General features: G+C 45.2%; 1 protein-coding gene across 1 annotated transcript in view; it reads right to left on the bottom strand.

The window, feature by feature from the left end:
- Nucleotides 1–21,036, bottom strand: part of MEIS2 (Meis homeobox 2) — a 680,512-nt gene that overhangs the window by 8,678 nt on the left and 650,798 nt on the right. Inside the window, exons 5-7 of the mRNA XM_029600205.1 lie at nucleotides 16,247–16,305; nucleotides 779–868; nucleotides 402–497 (exon numbers count right to left, since the gene is read on the bottom strand). Coding sequence (XP_029456065.1) covers nucleotides 439–497; nucleotides 779–868; nucleotides 16,247–16,305 — 208 coding nt within the window. The 3' untranslated portion in view covers nucleotides 402–438. The remainder of the gene's footprint in view (nucleotides 1–401; nucleotides 498–778; nucleotides 869–16,246; nucleotides 16,306–21,036) is intronic.

The raw sequence follows: 21,036 nt of genomic DNA, 5'->3' as shown, positions 1-21,036 counted from the left end.
GGAGTAGGAGGAGTTAGTATATACAGCGGGTGAAGTCCCTCTACTATTACGCCTCTCCAGAGTCCCAGAGTGCAACAGCAGCACCCCTTTGGAGTGGATAACTAGAACAGATACCTCCTTGGCATAGCTGCGCTCCTCTTTGGCCTGGATATTTGACATCTCCAAAACTTAGCACCCTAGGCAATTGCCTATGCCTAAATCTGGGCCTGGAACACAGGGAAAATTTAGTAAGGCAGCACGCTACAGCCATAAATCCAAGGGCGTCTACATGACCTCAGTCTGGAAAGGAGAATATGGGCAGGGTGAAAAGGACCTAAACTGGAAGAAAGAGGAGTAAGGGGCAAATTAAACATAAAAAGCATGGTAAAGTCAGTCGAAGTAAAGAGCTCAAGTGTACTTACTTCCCCCTTTCTTTGTGATTGCTTTCCAAGGTGAAGACTACATGTAATGCCACTGTCCGTCCATGCCCATATTCATGCCCATTCCACTCATTGGGCCTAGAAGGGAGACAAAATCCACAGTCATGCCAGAAAATCATCAAGAAGGAAAATAAAAAGAGAGTGGGTGAGGAAAAATGCAATAGAGTGAAATAAATAACATCTTTTAGGAATCTTCTATATCTTTAAAAGACTTCTTGTTTATTCACTTCCAAAGAAGTCAAGCAAGTAGCAAGAAAGAGACTGAAGTGTTTGCATGGCAGGTTGGAGCATGTGTATGGAGATAGCAAGGCAGCGAGGGGAAAGTGGAGCTGCAGTGCAGAAGAAGGGAAGGGGCCTACCTGCAGGCCTGATCCCCATGTGTTGCTGGCCATCCAATACAAAGCTCCCCATTGGCTGACCCTCGGGACTATATGCTGCTCCTTGGCTCACTGAAGGATCAAGAAGAAAACCTGATTGTAGTCAATCGTGGACACAGAGGAAAAAGAAGAGAAGACACAGCAAACAATCAGCAATTGTTCCAGCATCACTACTGAAACACCACATAGCCACCATCGAGGAGGCCTCAAGCTATGTTTTCCCCAAGTCACTACACAGCACACAAAATGGAATGGTTTAAACAATAGCCGCACCCCATGATTTGGTGGCATGTAGAGCATTTAGGTCTGATTCTTGGGCCAGCCAGAGCTGTGGAGGCAGCATTCACAGCTGTTGTGGGGGGGGAGAGGCCCAGTCATTATGCAACACTGATACCTTGCTCCCTGACTTAAGGCCCGTGATTGCAGGGTTCTGAACTGTTGCTACAATGGTGTTTGGGGGGGGGGGGGGCAGAGTATAAAAGAGGGGGAAAAACCCTGGGTAATTGCAAATGAAAGTTTGTGGTGCTGGATCCCAGTTTTGGGTTCCGATTCAGCTGAAAGTCCAAAAGAGCCAGGAGGAAGCTGCTTGTCCAAAGAAATAATTAAAAACAAGAATGGTGCATCCAGTTTTGCTTCATAAGTAGCTTTGCAAATAAACTATTACTAATTTCCTACTAGAGAGAGGTGGGGGTGGATGGGTGCCTCACACAAACACAAGCGGCAAAAACCAGAAAGCTTTGCTGCTCCTAGCTTATTTTAGGCTGTGCCAAATGATTCAGATTTATGTTATAAAACAGAGCCCACCTGAGGAAGAGTTGTACTGTTTTAATTTAATCTCTGCATCCCCAGTATTTGCTCAACAAATAGTAAGCACATTTGAAAATTACTTTCATAACTGAGCACATCATGTCTAATAAGTTTCTGATTAATTGTAACACGTGCATGTCAGATATTCAGACCCCCAAGCTCTAACCCAGAGATCTGTAATGTCCTATGAATTGTCTTGGTCTGTTTACTATCAGTACCATTCAGCGCCATTGCGGGGTGTTCCATCCTTGGCACTGCATCCTATCCTTGGTGAGCTTTCATTCCTGCCTCTCTCTCGTGTGTTTTCACCTTCCACTGTCCTCCTCACCTCATTTGTGCTCAGGTGGTAGAGGTGGGCTGGTGAATGGGACCCAGGCGCTGCTGGTCTCAGGAAGAGTTCCAGTGCACAGGTTTCCTTTCCATAAAGGAAGCCTGCACCTGAGAGGAGATGCTGTCATCAGTACTCTTGAGTGCATACCTTGCTCACAGTCCTGCTCTCACTGACCGGGTTCCCGATACTAGCAGGTCTTGGGTGCCATGCCCAGCTCTGCTACTTTGGGGCAATGATGAGTTTAGCAGAGTAACAGGGAGACCAACTCATGTACATGGAGTTGGGGGAAGGGGGAGAAAGGAGAGGAAGAACAGAGACAGAGGGAGAGGTGAAGAGCACACAGTCAAGGGGTGGGGAAGAGGAGGAGTTTGCTGAGGAATGAGGAAGGACATATTTTGCTCCCTGTAGAGGTCTGCAGTCCTAGGCAGTGAACTGTTGCAAAATTGCAAGGTGGCTGCAGTACTAAAGTTAGAAACATAGAAGCCTGACAGCAGAAAAGGACTATAGTCTGCCCATCCACAGAACATACACCCCGATGTAGAACCAACACATTAGATGCTGGAATTATACTTCATAAATGTCAAATATATGTAGAGAAAGATGTATGATAAGCCCCCTTTAATTAAAGTGCCATTTGTAATGCATTTTCTAAAATGCTAATTAGTATGTATCACTTTTTACATTCTTTGCAAAGGGAGTCCCAGCACCTAATTAGGGACAGACACCTTTCTAGCAGGACACTAGTGAAAAACAGTTTTTTGGTTTTTTTTTTAAACCAGTGAACAGCTAAGAAAGCACCTAGCTTGGTGTGAGGTAGATAGGCATGAAAAGATTTACACCAAAAGTGAAATTAACTAGAAATGGAGTATCTATAGTGTGAATTATTCATGAAGATCAGCACTGTTCACTTTAACGCCTTGAGCTCACATAAACAAACTCTTAGTATTTTTAGCACAAATTTCACTATAGATCTCAATTTCCCCATTTTCCAAGAATTCATACTAGGCAGGGTAATGTTCAAAGCCACTTCTTCAGAAATGGGCTTTTAGAAAATTGACTGTTCTATATACTTGTAAAAGCCTGCTCACAGGGCATAAAGGGAGGTAATATTCAAAAGGTTTTACATGCATAAATTGACTTTTGAAAATTGCTATTTTTATGGGCACAACTCCTTTGAAAATTCACTCCTTAGGGCTGAATTTTTAAAAAGTTTCGCACATGTAAATTGGTTTTTGAAAATTGCTATGATATATGCTACTTTTATGCACATAACTCCTTTGAAACTTCACTCCTGTGTGTGCCCTGTACCTACATTGAGAAAGAACCATTCCCAGGGCTTAATTTGTAGACAAAAAGGAAGTGGAAATGTGAAGTGGGGGGAGGGGGGAAGGGAAGGGGGAGGGGGCAGGATGGCAGACAGCGGGGTCAAAGCTAGGAGTGAGCTGTGCATGGAGGTGGGGCCAGGACTGGGTGTGAACTGTCTCTTTCCTCTAAATACAGTCTTCATATTTTTTCTCATCCTTATCCCAGTAATCCTCCTTCCCCAGCCTGCACCAGTGCTCAGTCCCCAGCCATCCTTTGCCCATGAGAACTGATTTACAATACTGGATCTCCTCCAATTCCTCAGGTTCAGGAAAAAAGGTCCATTCTAGGTCATTCCACCAGAAATTAAGCCCTGGATAACAGACACAAGAAGGAGCAAGTGGCACAGTTGGAATGGTTGATGCTTTAAGGATTGGCATTACAGCTCACAAATTTCAAATATGCTAATTCAACCCCTTTTTGTGTCTGTTATTTGTGCTGCAGTGTTTGCTTCAGAATCACACCCTTTCTTCCCGTTTTGCAGAGAACAGGAGGGTAAGGGGCTGGAGCAATCTGGGGGAGGGGCTGAATTAGTGAGCAGAGCGGTTGCTCTCTGCTCTGTCTGCTCCAGGCTCAACCCACTTTTCCCTATAGGCTGCCTGAAGAGGAGGGGCTTGGGGCAGAACACTGCTAACGCTCTGCTTCTTACATCTGAAAAGAAGTGGCGGGATTGCATTCCAGGCTGTCTCCACACAAATTAAGCCTTAAGCATTCCTGTGTGTAAGGGTGGAGTGCAATCTGAAATTATGCGCATATTTTTGCATTTTCAAAAATATGCTTGTACTTAGCACATGCAAATGTGTGAGGGCAATTTCTCGTTCCAGGATCCTTCTGTTCCAGTTCTGTTCCTGCCTCGTTCTTGCTTCCTAATTCCAGCATCCTTCTGTTCCTGTTCATCTCCCAGGTAGTACCTCCGGACTGACTCTCTGGTACTGACCTCGGCTTGCTACTTGACCCATCTGCCTGCCTGTCTCCTGACTCCAGTCTGTTCCTCGACCTGCCTGCCTGCCGCCTGCCTCCTGACTCCAGTCTGTTCCTTGACCTGCCTGCCTGCTGCCTGCCTTCTGACTCCAGGCTGTTCCTTGACTTGCCTGCCTGCTGCCTGCCTCTTGACCTCAGCCTGCCTGTGACTTCGTCTGACATCCGGTATCTGACTTCTGCTTTGTTGACCATTCTTCGGACTGACTCCTGGACTTTGACCTCTGCCTGCTTGACCTCTTCTCTAGATTCTGGCTCCGTTCCTAGCCTTGTTATCACCTACGCTATTCTGGTCCTCCTTGTTCCACCTGACCTCCAGTCTCGAACCTGACCATGCTCCTCTTCTCTCTGTGGGCACACCGGGCTTCCACTCTCCCAGGAGACCCTGAGAGACCCACCTAAGTCCAAGCGGCCCGGGTCCCTACGGGTTTCTCCCAGGGAGACCTCGGGCTTCCAGTGGTGAAGCTCTTCCTAGCCTCTGTCTCCTTCCGTGGTCCGCCCCCTGGGGGCAGTTGCTTCCTGGTCCCTACCAGGTGGTGGATCTCCACTGTCACAGGAGAAGGGTCCACCCCAGAGCGCAAAACGTTAAAGACCTTCAGGCCTGTCTAATCTGCCCACTTCTCTTCTCTTCTGCAATACTGTAGAATATCAAGTGGAGGCAGCAGGTTTTAATCAGCTTTCATTATGTATACCAGCATCCACCTAGGTGGGAGCAGCCTGGCCAGAGAAAAAGACAGGAACAAGAACCAAGAGAGTCTCTAGCACAGGACCTGAACATTCCATACAAGTAGAAAAATCCCTACAGCATAAATAATACTCCTACCTTCTAGATGATGCAATTGTTCAGTTGCTGAGGCAACCAATTGCACCGAGGTCTCTGTATGCAGGGCCTTTTCTCAAATGGTGGTTTTAAAGTTTGTACATCAGCCTCCGTCTTTGATGAGCTAAAAGCATTGTCCTCATATGGTGGTGGCTCTGGCCGGATGAGCACGTTTGCAGCTAAAGTATGCTTAGTAGGGATGTGAATCGTTTTTTGACGATTTAAAATATCGTCCGATATATTTTAAATCGTCAAAAATCGTTAGGGCCACGATACAATACCAATTCCCCCGATTTATCGTTAAAAAATTGTAAATCGGGGGAAGGGGGAGGGCAGGAAAACCGGCACACTAAAACCCCCTAAAACCCACTCCCGACCCTTTAAATTAAATCCCCCACCCTCCTGAACCCCCCCCAAATGCTTTAAATTACCTGGGGATCCAGCGGTGGTCCAGAACGGCGGCAGTCCGGAACGGCCCCCTCAATTGAATCCTTTTGTCTTCAGCCGGCGCCATTTTGCAAAATGGCCGCCGCAAAATGGCGGCGGCCATAGACAAAAACGATTCGACGCAGGAGGTCGTTCCGGACCCCCGCTGGACTTTTGGCAAGTCTTGTGGGGGTCAGGAGGCCCCCCCCAAGCTGGCCAAAAGTTTCTAGGAGTCCAGCGGGGTTCAGGAAGCGATTTTTTGCCGCAAATCGTTTTCCGTACGGAAAATGGTGCCGGCAGGAGATCGACTGCAGGAGGTCGTTCAGCGGGGGTTCCGGACCGCCGCTGAACGACCTCCTGCAGTCGATCTCCTGCCGGCGCCATTTTCCGTACGGAAAACGATTCGCGGCAAGAAATCGCTTCCGGACCCCCGCTGGACTTTTGGCAAGTCTTGTGGGGGTCAGGAGGCCCCCCCAAGCTGGCCAAAAGTTTCCTGGGAGTCCAGCGGGGTTCAGGAAGCGATTTCTTGCCGTGAATCATTTTCCGTACGGAAAATGGCGCCGGCAGGAGATCGACTGCAGGAGGTCGTTCAGCGGGGGTTCCGGACCGCCGCTGAACGACCTCCTGCAGTCGATCTCCTGCCGGCGCCATTTTCCGTACGGAAAACGATTCGCGGCAAGAAATCGCTTCCTGAACCCCGCTGGACTCCCAGAAACTTTTGGCCAGCTTGGGGGGGCCTCCTGACCCCCACAAGACTTGCCAAAAGTCCAGCGGGGGTCCGGAACGACCTCCTGCGTCGAATCGTTTTTGTCTATGGCCGCCGCCATTTTGCGGTGGCCATTTTGCAAAATGGCGCCGGCTGAAGACAAAAGGATTCAATTGAGGGGGCCGTTCCGGACCGCCGCCGTTCTGGACCACCGCTGGATCCCCAGGTAATTTAAAGCATTTGGGGGGGGGGGTTCGGGAGGGTGGGGGATTTAATTTAAAGGGTCGGGGGTGGGTTTTAGGGGGTTGGCTCACGATTTTAACGATTTTTCACGATATTTTTAAAACCCAAACGGCAACAATACGATTCTCTCCCCCTCCCAGCCGAAATCGATCGTTAAGACGATCGAGGACACGATTCACATCTCTAATGCTTAGCATTAGGAACTTCCATAATTTCATGAGGCACTCCAATGTGAGGTCAAGAGGCATCTCATTTGATCGATGTGGCAATTCCAGATCTGTCCATAGACTGAACTTGTATGACAGAGATCCAGTGATGTCAATGATGGAAGCAGAAACCCATTTTGGTCCAGTCCCATAACTTCTAGCAAACACAAGAGTCTTATAGTATGAATGAGCACAAGGTAGATGATGAACTCAGGGAGGATTCTAGCTCCTATTCTTACTTGAATTGTAATTCTGCAATTAGGTCAGGACTGAAATGGTCTAAGCATGTCTTCAGGTGACATACCATAAGCCATAAGACTTGACATAGCCATATACTGGCAATAATGACCACTGATGCAGGCATTATTAAAGAAACATGGCCATGTTGGCTTCATATATGCATATTTAATAAGTAATATATTTTACCTCTTTCTTGAACTTTTTATATAGTTATATTGTTTTCATTTTGTAGTATTTATTTATTTATTTATTTAGTATTTATATACATTTATTACCTATTTATTTATTATGAAGCATTCTTATCTATTCCCTTTTGTTCATTACTGCTAGCATCCACCCTTATTAAGCTTGATACCCCAATGCTGCATCCCTGGTGACAAAAGAGGTGTAGTCTTTTCTTTGGGGAATGTGCTCAATAGGTGCTTATGGTCAGTTTAGATTTCAAAAGCCCAGACATGTAGCTGTGGAACTTTTTAATCCCAGCTACCAAAGTGAGCAGCTATCAGTTTGAGCATAATTCCATGCAGACAAGGCCAAGTTTTGAAAACAGTAGGCAATTGGTGCCTTCGTTCTATCTGGTAAAAACTTGGCTCAGCACAGTCCCAAAGTCATATGATGAGGTATGTAGATAACTATGAGAGGCCCTTTGTTCATCATTATGAATTAGCACAGAATCTGATATCATGAGCTTTTTAATGTTGTGAAATGTGTTTGCATATCAGTGGATACACTTCTATTTATGGAGAAGGCTATGTAGCAGTTCTGCAAGTGTTGCCTTTGGTGGAAGAAACATATGATGGAAGTTGAGCATTTCCCCAAAAAAACTCTGCTCATTTTTAGAAGTCAGTTCAGAGGATTCATGGATTGCATTTACCTTGTCTTCTGTTGGATGGATTCTTGAAGTATCAATGCAATAGCCCAAAAATATGACTCAGGTAGTCCCAATTTCATATTTATTTTTCTTTACTTGAATGCCTGACTTTTCAAATTGGTATAGGATTTCATTAATTTGCCCAGAGTTTGTCCTTAGATGCTATGATGAGCATAATATCATCATAATAAGCTGCAATACCTGGAATTCTACCCAACAATGTTTCTATGAAGCATATAATGATACCTGGCGTGACAGCGGTTTCAAATTGGAAACTCGGAGAGTGCCTTGATGAGTATTGATTGTCTTGGCATTCACAACTTCTTCATCCACAGTCAATAGCTTAGGTTTGTGCAAGGTTATGTTTTGCAAAAATCCATCCTCCAGCAAGTCTGGCTAGTAGTTGATAGCAGCAAGCATGGAGGTGCACGTGATCTTTAAGGGCCATAACAGTGCACTTATAATCTTTGCAGATCCACATATCTGCATTTTGTTTGAAGCACTGTGTTCTATATCTGCTAAGGAGTTAGCAATCTGTTATGGATCATGCCGCCAGGGTGGCGGAGTTAGCAATCTGTTATGGATCACCTCCTCCAGAGGGGAGGAGATAGCAAGTTGTTATGGATCTACTCCTCCAGAGGGGAGGAGTGAGTAATCTGATCAATGCTGCTCCCTCAAGGGGAGGAGCTAGCAATCTGTAATACTCCATAGGCAGGGTCAATGATCTGTTGTGGGTTGGCTCCCACAGTGTGGCAGTCCTTATGATACCGCTCTAGTAGTGTAAGGGATAAACACTTAGTGGAAGTTGGTGAATCCTTGGGCCGATGGCAGATGACAGCGCTCCCAGGAGGATATCCTGAGAGGGACCACCGGCTAGGCTGGAGTATGGAGACAAACACAGATAGTTCTTTATTAGACAGGAAGTAGAAACACCAGAGGTGGCAGTAGTGAGTTGATGTGCCCGGCAGGGCTGAAGTCCCTCAGATACTGGAACTGCGATCTCTGGGTTGCTGAGCTGTAGAGAGAGACTATAGGTAGTGAGTAGACAGGGTATGCTGGATACATAACCAGTAGTAGATGATACACTCACAATTGTAGATATCTGTAATGGCTTCTATGCAACAGTCTTCAGTATATTCAGGAACAGGAGCCATAGGCGAGTACTGGTTCCTATATGCAGTCTGGAATAAGTACTCACAATATCTGTGTATGAGATGGCTTCTGGAATAGAAGACAGTCTTTGGAGAGTTTTAGGAACATAGGCCCTCGTGGAGCGAGTACCGGTTCCTATCTGCAATCTGTAATAGTAATGTACCAGATATAGGTATACAATAGCTTCTGAGATAGAAGAGAGTCTGTGAAGGGTTTTAGGAACATGGGCCCTCATGGAGCGAGTACTGGTTCCTATCTGCAATCTGCAATAATAACTCATGATCTCCGTACCTGCGATAATGTCTTAGACAGAAGGGAGTCTTCAGAGATTAGGAACATAGGAACATAGGCCCTCGTGGAGCGAGTACCGGATCCTATCAGTAATAGAACTCACAGTGTTCACATCTGCGATCGCCTCCAGGCAGTAAGGAGTCTTCTTTGCATTCAGGGACGTAGGCCCTCGAGGAGCGAGTACCGGATCCTGTCTTAGCAGTCTGAAATCATGAAGAGAGAGCGGGGCCCCCGAGGAGCGGGTACCCCTTGGTAAGTTTGTGGAGGCAGAGCAGCAGAGAAGTTTCCTCCTTGCTAACTTGATTCGTAGTAGCAAACGAAGACCTTTTAAGTTGGAAGCGGATGACGTCACTACCGTGGGACGCCCCCGAGGTTCACGCCCTTGCCGGTACAAGCTCTGGAGCGTGCGCGCGGGTGCCCTTACATCATCAAGAACATGGCGGATCCGCAGCGTCAGGCCAGCCTGGGGATTCTGGGGAGAAGCGGCGAGGAGAAGCCGTGGCAGCATCTGTCCATCAGAGCTGAAGGGACTCGCCACAAAGGTAGAGAGGGTGGAGCGAGGGCAAGAACAGGCACGAACGCAACACACTGTTACAATTTGTATGGCCCATTTTGTGTTTGTAACTGATTCTAGGATACCTTGTGCAAGAGATGTTTGAACACTGCCTTGATTTTAGGACATAGTGCAAAAGGCACATTCCCCATCTTGAGGAGAACAGGTACAGGCCTGGAACCATTCTGCAGTGGCCATGGGGGGAGGGGATGACAGATAAAGGTGAGGGAAGAAGGGGTAGCTGATAGGGTGGTGCTCATGCTGAAGTATTGTGTGGGATGCCCACTCTTTCCTGTGCTGCATCCCCAGTGTTCCTCTGTTCTGGTGTTCCTGTTCTCGTATGTTATCCACCAGTGTCTCTTTTCAGTGAATTAGATTGTTGAACCAGAAGGCGATACTCCCTTTCATCCAGTGTGGCTAACATGTAAGTATCCTTCTTGATGAGGGGTTTCAGCCTATGTTGCACCTGCTGCTGTAAGGAGTCCATGAACTGCAACAGTTCTGGTGCCAGACACTGTTTCTGCTGGAAACTTTCTAACTTCTCCACCACAATGTTAACTATGGGGATGACGTCACCCAGAATAGCTCTTGTGCAACTGAGATCCTCTGTGGTATCCTTGAAGAAATTCAGGACTCATATCATCTGCATCATATTGCCTCAGGTGTGTGTGTGTGTGTGTGTGGGGGGGGGGGGGGGGTGTAGCAGGGGTGATCCACACCTATTTCACTTTCCAGACACAAGTCATGAAAGGTTCTCTATGCTCCACTAACGTCTGCAGCATTATATAGATAGCATTCCACTTTCCTCGATTGCTTCAGGATTCCACCTGGTGTCTTCACCCTGAATTAGCCTAAACAGAGAGACCTCCTCCCCACACCTTTTCTCTCTTCTCATGGAGCTGCTGCGGCCCTTTCTTCACACTCTGGTGAAAATGCCCTACTATTTACCTGCACCTCTCTATCAGCTCCTTCAGAACAAATTGCCATATTCTTCCTTGGACCCCAGGGCAATCTTTGCAGCCAGTTGAAGCAAGTGTGCAAAGAAATGCAACTACCTTCTTCCACTGCCTTTTTTATGTTTGCAACAGTGTCTGTAACAACAAAAAAAAAAAAAAAGGAACAGTAGTCCTGTCTCTCTGGTCCACCTATCAGCCCTCCATAATCTTCCTTGTTGCCTCTAAGATACTGACCGAGGAATGGCTGATATCCACTGGGTAATATACCCACTTGTACTCTGCTGATCCACCCCCTTTAGAGCTGCTGCCTGCCATTGGCAGGATGTCAGGGAAAGGTAGGCATGTGTTTCATTCTGACTGGTGAAATGGATACCTCCCTTCTCCACAGTGGCCAGCTATACCTGCATGAAAGTATGGCACTGAGTGTTACAGGTCAGGGATAATCTGTCTACTAGATATTGTCCAGGAGGGAACTTTTTAATTGGTAAGAGGTGCAGCAGCCACTTACTTAAAACCCTTGTTTTCCTTGATCTGCAGTGATTGGTCATCTGGGGCAATCATTTCCCCATCTTTGATGCCGCCTGTCTCCTATTACAGGACATAATATGGTAAAACCCCCCATCTCATTGGATAGAGGGACTTGGAGACTGGCTTAGGAGATATACTTCCCTTTTTGCTCTAGCTTTCCCTGCTGCTGCTTTGCGTGGTAGATGGGCTCCCCTGAAACTAATGCTGTGTGTTCCTTTTTTAAATTATGATGTTTGTAAGAAGGTCCAGTATCTTTCCTCTGCTGATGATCTTACAACAGTGAATGCATTCTGCAAAATGCTGGTCCTTCCTAACTCTAAACTGCCTTCACACCCCTGTTTTGCAGGATCTCCTCTTCTCTCTGAAATACTTGAATGCTGCTGCTGGGGTTGAAAGCAGACCAGGAGAGGAAAGACCAAGAGAATCGCTCACATGCTCCATGATTTGTTCTTCCTGGTGGGTGCTCTTTGCTCTGGCAGTATCACTTTCTGCCCCCTGTGTTTGCTCACTAGAGGATAGCATAATATTAAGTAGACTCCCCAAACCCTCTTGAGCTAATAGAAATTCAATATCCTCTGAGAATCCCTCATATAATTCATCTGAATTAGTATTTTCTCCAAGCATCTGCTGCAGAAATTGCTCAGGAGAAATCGGGGGGAGTGCTTTGCTGCTTTTGGGTGCTGCTCTTCTAGTGCTCCCCATTCCTTCACTGACTCTGCCTTCTCCTACTTCTGTACCATAGGAACATATATGAGAGTGGGAGCAGACAGCAAAAACTCTTCTAGCTTAAGTTTCTTCTTGCCCGACCCTGCCTGTGGTTTCCCCCTGCTAAAAAATCTCTTTAGCCTGAACAGGGACGTCCTGGTCTTTTCACTGCTACTTGTGCTCACCCTAGGTCCCATTGGAGGAAAAGCCTTCCTTCTTTCTTTGTCATTTTTGTTGCTACTAGTGCCACCATCATGTCTACATTTTGCTCCCTGTGGCATGATGGAATTTGACCCTTCACTAGAAGCAGCTAAGAGTTTTTATTCTTTCAATACATGTAGTGTACTCTAGTACTGTACACTAGCAAAGGTGTAGCATCGTCCATAGTGCACAGTGGTGCCCAGACACCACCAACTTTAAAAAAGGGGTGTGCCTTGCACCACTGACTTTCCACATTGTCCATCCTCTCCACAGTCTCTGTTTCCCATTTTCCCCTGCTCTCCCCCTCAGTCCCATTCTTCCCTTGCTCTTCCTCTGTCCCAATCGGCCCCTCTAAGCTGGTTGGTCTGCAGCTTGAACACCGACACACCTTCCGCCTCCAACCCCATGGTGAAACATTCCTTGTTTGAACTGCGGGGCTCTGTATCTACGGAACACTGCATGGTTCAAACTGTGTAGCCCCATGCAGTCTAACAGCAGATGTTTGAACCATGCGGGGTGAGAGATTCTGCTAACATGCGGTGTCTGGCTTATTCTGTTTTTCCAGTAGAAGGAGTATTGCTGTTTTAGAGCCTATAGTAATATTTGCAGTACTGCCCCTTCCCAGGAATAGTTGTTGCTTTTTGAGTGCTAGGAGTTAGTGTTATTGCATGGCAGGTTTGCTATATAGGTTCTGAGTGTCTTTTTTTTTTACAGGGTTTTGTTTTATTTCACAAAGTTTCTGGCAGTGAAAGGTGTTTGTGTGGCTGTTACTGAGGTGCCACAAGAATTTGAATTTTTTTTTTTTTTATTAGTAATGGCCTGTCTCTTGGAAAATGTATCCCTTTTGGGTACCCTGAAGGGGGTAGGGCATCTCATCCCTCTCCTCAGGCAGAGAATTGCCTTGAGCTGCCCCTGAGTGCCAACATCACTTACTGATAAATTAAAACTCTGCTCCCTCTCTAGACTGCTGACACTGAATTGACTCCCCCAGCCTGACACAATCATCAAATGTCACTTGTGTTAGAGCATCAAAGGGGAAATTTCAGGCCCGACCTTTGTTGATAATATCAGGCTGGGGAGGTAGCTCAGAGGGTCAGTCACATGGTAGTAGGAGATTCTGTGGAGCACTACCAACTTCATCAGTTACCCTATGCCCTTGTACACTAGTACTAGTGTCATGTGGAGAGGAGAATCTGGAGATTCACAGATAGACAGCACAACAGATAGCACACAGAGTCTCAAGTTAAAAAGTACAGCTCACATATGGGCCGATACTGTAAAGTGTGCTGAGGCCGAGCGCACTGTTAGCCCCCGTTTGAATGCACATTTTTTACGCACTATTTTTACCCCTTATACAGTAAGGGGTAATAGTGCGTGGAAAACGCGTGGCCAACCCCCCTGAAACTAATAGTCCCTGCAACATACAAATGCATGTTGATGAGCCTATTAGTTATTCCTGCGCGATTCAGAAAGTAAAATTTGCAGCGAAGCCACCTATTTTACTTTGAGAAATTAACGCCTGCCTTTGGCAGGTGTTAATTTCGGCCAGCACCGGGAAAGTGTACAGAAAAGCAGTAAAAACTGCTTTTCTGTACACCCTCCGACTTAATATCATAGCGATATTAAGTCGGAGGCCCCCCCAAAAAAATAAAAATACAAATTCTTAAACAAAAAACTCTGCCTGCGGCCCGCGGGTTGGAAGATGGATGCTCAATTTTGCCGGCGTCCATTTTCCGAACCTGTGGCTGTCAGCGGGTTCGACAACGACGCCAATAAAATTAAGCGTCGGCTGTTAAACCCGCTGACAGCCGCCGCATCTGTCAATAAGGAGGCGCTAGGGACGCGGGCCCTCATTTGCATGCTCTTGCTTATTGAATCGCGCACCCAGGAAAGCGGCCTGGGCACTTGTCGGGAGAGCGGGCGCTCGCCGGATCTCCCGCGTGTTTTACTGTATCGGCCCGTATAATCTGCATGCTGACTATGTAGACTTCCACTACAAAATGACACACTGGAAAAAGAGTCACACGGGCACTGTAGTCAATGTGTACCGACTCCTTTTCCGCCCACAGAAAGTCAGAGAGAACCAAAAAAAAAAGAGTTAACACTGGACAGCAACATTGATAATTTATGCTTCCAGCACTGCTGCCAGGGCAACACAGGAAGTGCCTGGGATTGTAGTGTACTGTGATCCTGGCAGTGGAGGTACTGGGTGGGTGGGAGGGTTAGGAATAGGGGGAGAGAAGGCGTTAGAGGAGGGGGCCTTATTTGATGTTGGAGTTAGAGAGGAGAGAGCAGGAGGAAAGGGAGGTCAGCGCAAAAGGTAACACTTTAAATTGCAGGAGTTGGGGGGAGGGGGAGGGAGAGCGTGGCCAGCAGGATATTATTTTATATTCAGTGGGGTTGTGGGTGGGGAATCGGAATGAGGCCCTGAGGCCTGCACACATTTTTTATTTTAAATCACCATCGCTACTTTACTGGATATATTCTTTTGAATATATCCAATTAAGTGGCAAGTTAACTGGCCACACATGGCCAGATAACTTAACACCTAATCAGCTATATTCAAAAGATGGCCAGTTAGGTTTCAAGTTATCCAGCTATTGTTACCTCATGAGTGCCTGAATTTTGAATTCTGTCACAGCTTTATTGCTGTTTTACTTGGCATGTGATTGCAGGCATCTATCTAAAGCAGTATTTTCTCTCACTAGTAAAACTCTGTAAAATGTATTAAAGCATTCCACCACTCTAAAGGACACCCTCTGAAAATAACCAGTAAAGGCAGACCCAGGCATAAGGAGTCTTCTTCACTTATTCATTTTTTTAGTATTTTAAATGGGTTGGTTTTTTTTTTTAAATCAAGGAAGGAGACAGAAATCATATTTTAAAGTTTTAAAATAGATGTAGCAGTTCACACCGGAGTTTAAAGGTGGGAAAGCAATGGTTGGTGTCCTCAGCAATGGAAAGATTGCTGCCATAAGGGTTGTGTGAAAATACAGCACTAGTATAATGGGTTCTCATTTATTTTAAGGTACAATAATTTATCTCTTTGGGTGCTGATTTGTCAAGGGGTTTTCCCAAAAACACAACTGGATGGAATCTTTACTAAATCAGACCCTTGGTTTCCATGTCACATAATTGCTGCATATCTCTGTCGTTTGGAATGCACAGTTAATAATTTATTTTACTTTATTTTCATTGGTTGCATGGGAATAAAGGTTAACAATAGGTTGAATTGCAGTCTGAGAGAGGGTTAATAACCCTTTCAAAATATTAGGAGGGGAAAAACAGTAGGCGCAATCAGTGTCAAGTTAATCCCCTCCCCTGTTCCAAAAGTGATCAGACTCACTGCCTGATGGAAGGAGTTTTGCCCTGGAACTTCCTTACAGAAAAGCACAGCTCCCTGGCAGTAGAAGTGAATGCATGTGACCCAGCACGGTGATTAGCATTTCACCACTTGTATTTTAGCTTTGAACAACAAACACATCACCGATGGTTCAGCACCAGAAACTACAACTAAAAAAAAAAAATGTTCTGTCATACAAATAGATATATAAATACATATTTAGAAAGTGTAATTTTAATATGGGGATCTGCACGTGATGCATTTTAAACAACAAAATTAATAAACTTTTAATAAAAAAAAAATGCTGCTATGTAAGGTAAGCGTCAGCAGCATACTGTGAATGGAACGGGTAAAAGAATAGATACAATGAGTTGCTCAGCTCACTCTGCAGACCTGAAAGCCATGCAAGCACACAGGAGTTGTGGGGAGCAAGAAAGTGAGATTGTCCTGCTGATTGGATGCAGACAAGGACTTAAGCAATTCAAGAGCTCACTGTCAAACAAACTGTACCCAATTACCAATTCAGAGAGAAAATAAAAAGCAGTTTCAGTAGAGTCAGGGTGGGAAATCTCCAATTAGCACCAATTAGTGGAGTGTGTTTCCTATAGCGGAATTTGGGGGCCATAAAGCCCCTTCTCCCAGCTGAAGCCTTTATACAGCAGGTGATGGGCTAGTGCTGAATAACTCTGCTGTCTGTGGGACTGGAATACAGAAATGACTTTAAAACTTGCCTGCACGATTTGACTGGTCAATCATAGGCTGGACTATCCTTCTCCTGGCATTAATAAACCTGGAAGAGAGCAGAGAGATATACAAGTTTTTCATCAAAACAGCTACTGTATATTCAGCGCACCCCTGCCTTCCCTCCAGGTACTGCCAAATACTGCAGCATGAGCTTACCTGTAAGGATTCCCCTGTGTGCTCAGGCCACACAACTGTTCCTTATGGGTGCTCAATCCAGTCCTTGGGACACACCTAATCAGTCAGGTTTTCAGGAGGTGCACAATGAATATGCACAAGATAGATCTGTATGTAATGGAGGCAGTACATGCAAATCTATCTTGTACATAATCATTGTGGACCTCCTGAAAAACCTGACTGGCTGGGAGTGTCCCAAAGACTGGATTGAGAGCCATCACTTTTAAACAATAGAAGGTTTGTTTCTGAATCTTACCACCTCCACAAATGAATTGAAAATAACTGAAGTGTGGGAAATAGCAGAATTCTCCTTCCTGCTTCTTATAACTTAACTTAAAGTTCAGAGTTTCTTCCCTTCTTCAGGAGAGATTCAGTGATCATTCCATCTGGCCATAAATGAAGACCAGGCTTTGCCATTCTGCTTTTACAAGGTATTGTTAGGTCAGAAAAGCCATCAATTAGGCTGTCTCAAGTTTTATCACCAGCACAGCAGTAATAAGTGCAGGCCCAGAAAGGCTCCTGTGCCTCTGGAACTCCTGCCGGCTGAGCCTGTAAAGCCAAAGGTCATTTAGAAGTCACGCCAGTTGAGGGATGACCTTTATAGTAAAATTTGGGACAGCCAGGGCAGAGAATAGGGAAACTATAGACCAGTGTCAGTATTGTAGGCTTGCTTAGCGTGATTAGGCCCAATGATTCACTGACAAAAGATGCACGCCATGTAGGCTCTGTATGGCCATAGTACGAGCACAGCCAAATGATTGCCATAACACACTCCACAGATTATGGTCATGTGGTGCCATCTGATTATTTTACAACATTGCAGAAAAATGACTCTAAGCTTTCTAATTTAAGGAAGCTATTGCAAGACCACAGATAACTCATATCAGCACATATCATTTCTCACTATACAGAAAGATATTTTGTGTGTGAAAAAGGAGGAAGGCTTTGTTATAGATATCCCAGAGCTTAAGGTAAGGACTGGATTGGGATCATGGTACAGGTCCCATGGGACACCCTAAAACAGATGCAATGCTTGCCATCCTTAACATGTTGGCGCGGAGGCCAGAAATGAAACATGATATACAGGATGTTTACTTCTGTATAATCTGTGCCTCATTTGGAAGTCAACCTAAAAAGAGAAGAGGACAACTAATGAGAGTGCCTCCACCTGGCCCATTTGAAAGACTACAGAGAGATCATGTGGGCCGTCTTCCTTTAATAGCAAGAATAAATAGTTTTAATTCGCTTATGTTGATTCTTTCTCACATTAGGTAGAAGCGTTCCCTTGTACCAGATTAGATTGCAAGGATCACAGCTGAGGTCCTAACTATGCAATTGTTTACACACTGGCGAATTCGAAAGACCACTGATTCTGATTACAGTCCCATTTTCATTTCTCAGCTAATCAAGATGTTGTTTGATTTTAAAGAACAACAATTGCACATTCCTTTCCATCCGTAGGCAGCAGGGCAAGTAGGATGACTCATAAGAACTTGCCAAACTGGGGCAGACCAAGGGTCCATCAAGCCTAGTATCCTGTTTCTAACAACAGTGGCCAATCCAGGTCACAAGTACCTGGCAAGATCCCAAACAGTAAATAGATCCCATGCTGCTATCACTCAGTGATAACAGTGGCTGTTTCATAAGTCTACTTGGTTAATAATAGTTTATTGACCTTTCCTCTAGGAATTGTCCAAGCCTTTTTTAAACCCAGCTATGCTAACCACATCCTCTGGTAATGAATTCCAAAGCTTAATTGTGCATTGAGTGAAAAATAATTTTTTCTGATTTGTTAGCCATTGGTCCTCATGCATATCAGAGCTAATGACTGTAAATCCATAGGTTATGAACACAATGAAGCCTTATTGGAAAGGACTATGCCATGATAGGAGAACCTGCTACATCTTTTTCTTCCTGAGGACAAAACAATAATTCTTGCTAATAAGTGGATGAAATTTTTGCAAAAACATTTGAAAGAAATACAGACTAATAAAACAGAAAAGTCTAGGGATTACTTGCAGGATGTATATGTAAAGGTCTGATTGAAGGCCACTTGAGGTCAAGAGTTAAGTCAAGCCTACAATACCAACAGCCAGGACTTTACGTATCTCTGTTGCTACTCACCTTCCCAAAACATAGTGGAAAGGGATCAAAAGGGCAAGCACATGTTTAATATTAGATCCATCCCCACCTCCATTTCATTCCAGGTAGTGGTGCTGGCATGTGAAGCCTGTGAACATGATCAGTTAAGACTATTAGCTATTTGTAGAAAAAAGGCTGCATTTAATTTGACTGGCAATCCAAAAGTAAGTGCCTGCAGTTTTTCATACTATATTAACTGGTAATAATCACAGTCAGTGCTTATGTTCATTTGAAAATAAGTAAACGCTACTTAGAAACTCTTGACTCTTCCTAGTTTAGATATACCCACCTGCCACTACTTGTTGCCAGCATTAATAGTATGGGATCTATTTAATGTTTGGGTACTTGCCAGATACTTGTGACTTGGATTGGCCACTGTTGGAGACAGGATACTGGGCTTGATGGACTGACCCAGTATGGGCAGGGCCGATGCTAGCTTTTTTGATGTCCTGTGCGAACCACAATTACTGTGCTTCCCCCAACCCCCCTCCCCCCAACGTCGTTCATTCTTTGTCTGTCCTCGGCCCACCAAAAAAGGCCCAGCTCCCTCCTGTGATACAAACTTTAAAAACTGTCACCCCCTCACACATCAGAATCCATGGCTGGTGGCAAGGGTATTAGATGCCCTAAGACCTAGGTGAACCTTATAGCTTTGCAAAATGCCCCTCCCCTGGCCTGATCCACACATGAGTTATGTATCTATAATAACATTTTACATGAAAATATCAAAGTACAGTATTCTGTGGTAAAAATATCACTTACATTATATTGACATGCACTCCTGTGATGCCAACTAGAAATCCCTGCAAAAAACACACTTGGAACCCATATGGCATTAGTCCTATTTTAACGTGTGTTGTGTGTGGGCTTGACTCTCCAAAAGCCCTAAAACACTAACACACTTCCTATTAGAAGAATATTTCACCTCAGTCAGTCACACATGCAGAACATAAACAGACCAAATACAGAACAGAACAACCATAAAGTAGAAATACCAATGTATAGACAAAACCTGAACTGGAAACAAAAAAAAGCCAGACTCTCTATGCAGTGCAACAATGAAAAAACAGAACCATCACCATTCCTCAAACTTCAAACAATAAAATAAAGAAATACAATAAATAATAATCATGATAGTAAAAACATACTAATATTATTATTTCAAAAACAGCTGATCAATAAAAGATCAAATATTTAAAAACTCATATACAAGTTTTTTTAAATGTCTCAAACAGCAATAAAATATTTCAAAACAACAGACATATCAAATAACACCTGAAAAATAAAACTAAAAAGGGTTTTAAAAATTCGCTCTCCATACCTGGGAACGTTTGATTTCCAGTCACCCTGAGATTGTTGTGGATTACTGGGAGCGGGATGCACACATTTTCTCCTCTCTTGCACACACACACACACACACACATACAGGCTTACACACACACATATGCTCCCTCTTAGACAAACCCTCAGGTGCTCCAGATCTTCTTTGATTGGGATCTGCCAGCAGCTCTGGGCTCTCCTCTTCATTTTAGCTGCTGGAAGGTTGGGATCCACCTGCAACCCCATTCTCTCTCTCTCTCTCACACACACACACACAACCCAGGCAGCTCCTATTCTCTCTATTTCTCTCTCATACACACACAACCCAGGTAGTCTCCTATTCATACCCCCACACACTCCAGGCAGGCCATTCACAACCACCCAAATCCCAAACAGGCTCCCATTCTCACACACACACACACACACACACACACACATTCCAAGCAGGCTCTCATGCGCACACACCCACCCATCCATCCCAGGCATGCTACTGATTCACATAAAAAGTCACACATACCCATCCCATTCACACACACTCCCATACAGGGCAGAATCCCATTCACACACACACCCATGCCAAACAGGTACTCCCATACACACACACACACACACACACACACACACACACACACACACACACCCCCACCATTCCCAGGCAAGCTCCTATTTTCACTCACACCCAGCCCAGACAAGATCCCATTGACACACACACCCATGCCAGGCAGGCGCTTCCATTTACACATACACCCATCCCAGGCAAGATCCCATTCACACACACACATGCATCCCAGGCAGGCTCCCATTTACACACCCACTCATCCCAGGCAGGTTCCCATTCACACACACACACATACAAAACCCAGGCAGGGTCCCATTCACAAACCTACTCATCCCAGGAAGCCTCCAATTCATACATACACACACACCCATCACAGACAGCCTCCCATTCACTCACACAAACATGCAACCTAGGCAGTCAAGCTCCAGGGGTCATTCCTCCTCTGCTACTGCTACCAGCAGCCTATACTTCAGGGAAAGCAGCCGTTCTGCAGCTCCTCTTGCATGCTGGTGCCACGGTAATTCAACATTAGTGATGCTAGCACTTCCTGTATTCTCATCCTGTGCATCGTGAGATGAGAAT

Source organism: Rhinatrema bivittatum, chromosome 4 (genome assembly GCF_901001135.1).
Source record: "Rhinatrema bivittatum chromosome 4, aRhiBiv1.1, whole genome shotgun sequence".
NCBI classification, from domain to species: Eukaryota; Metazoa; Chordata; class Amphibia; order Gymnophiona; family Rhinatrematidae; genus Rhinatrema; species Rhinatrema bivittatum.
Note: the sequence above shows the minus strand (reverse complement) of the source record. Positions and strands in the feature narration are given on the sequence as shown.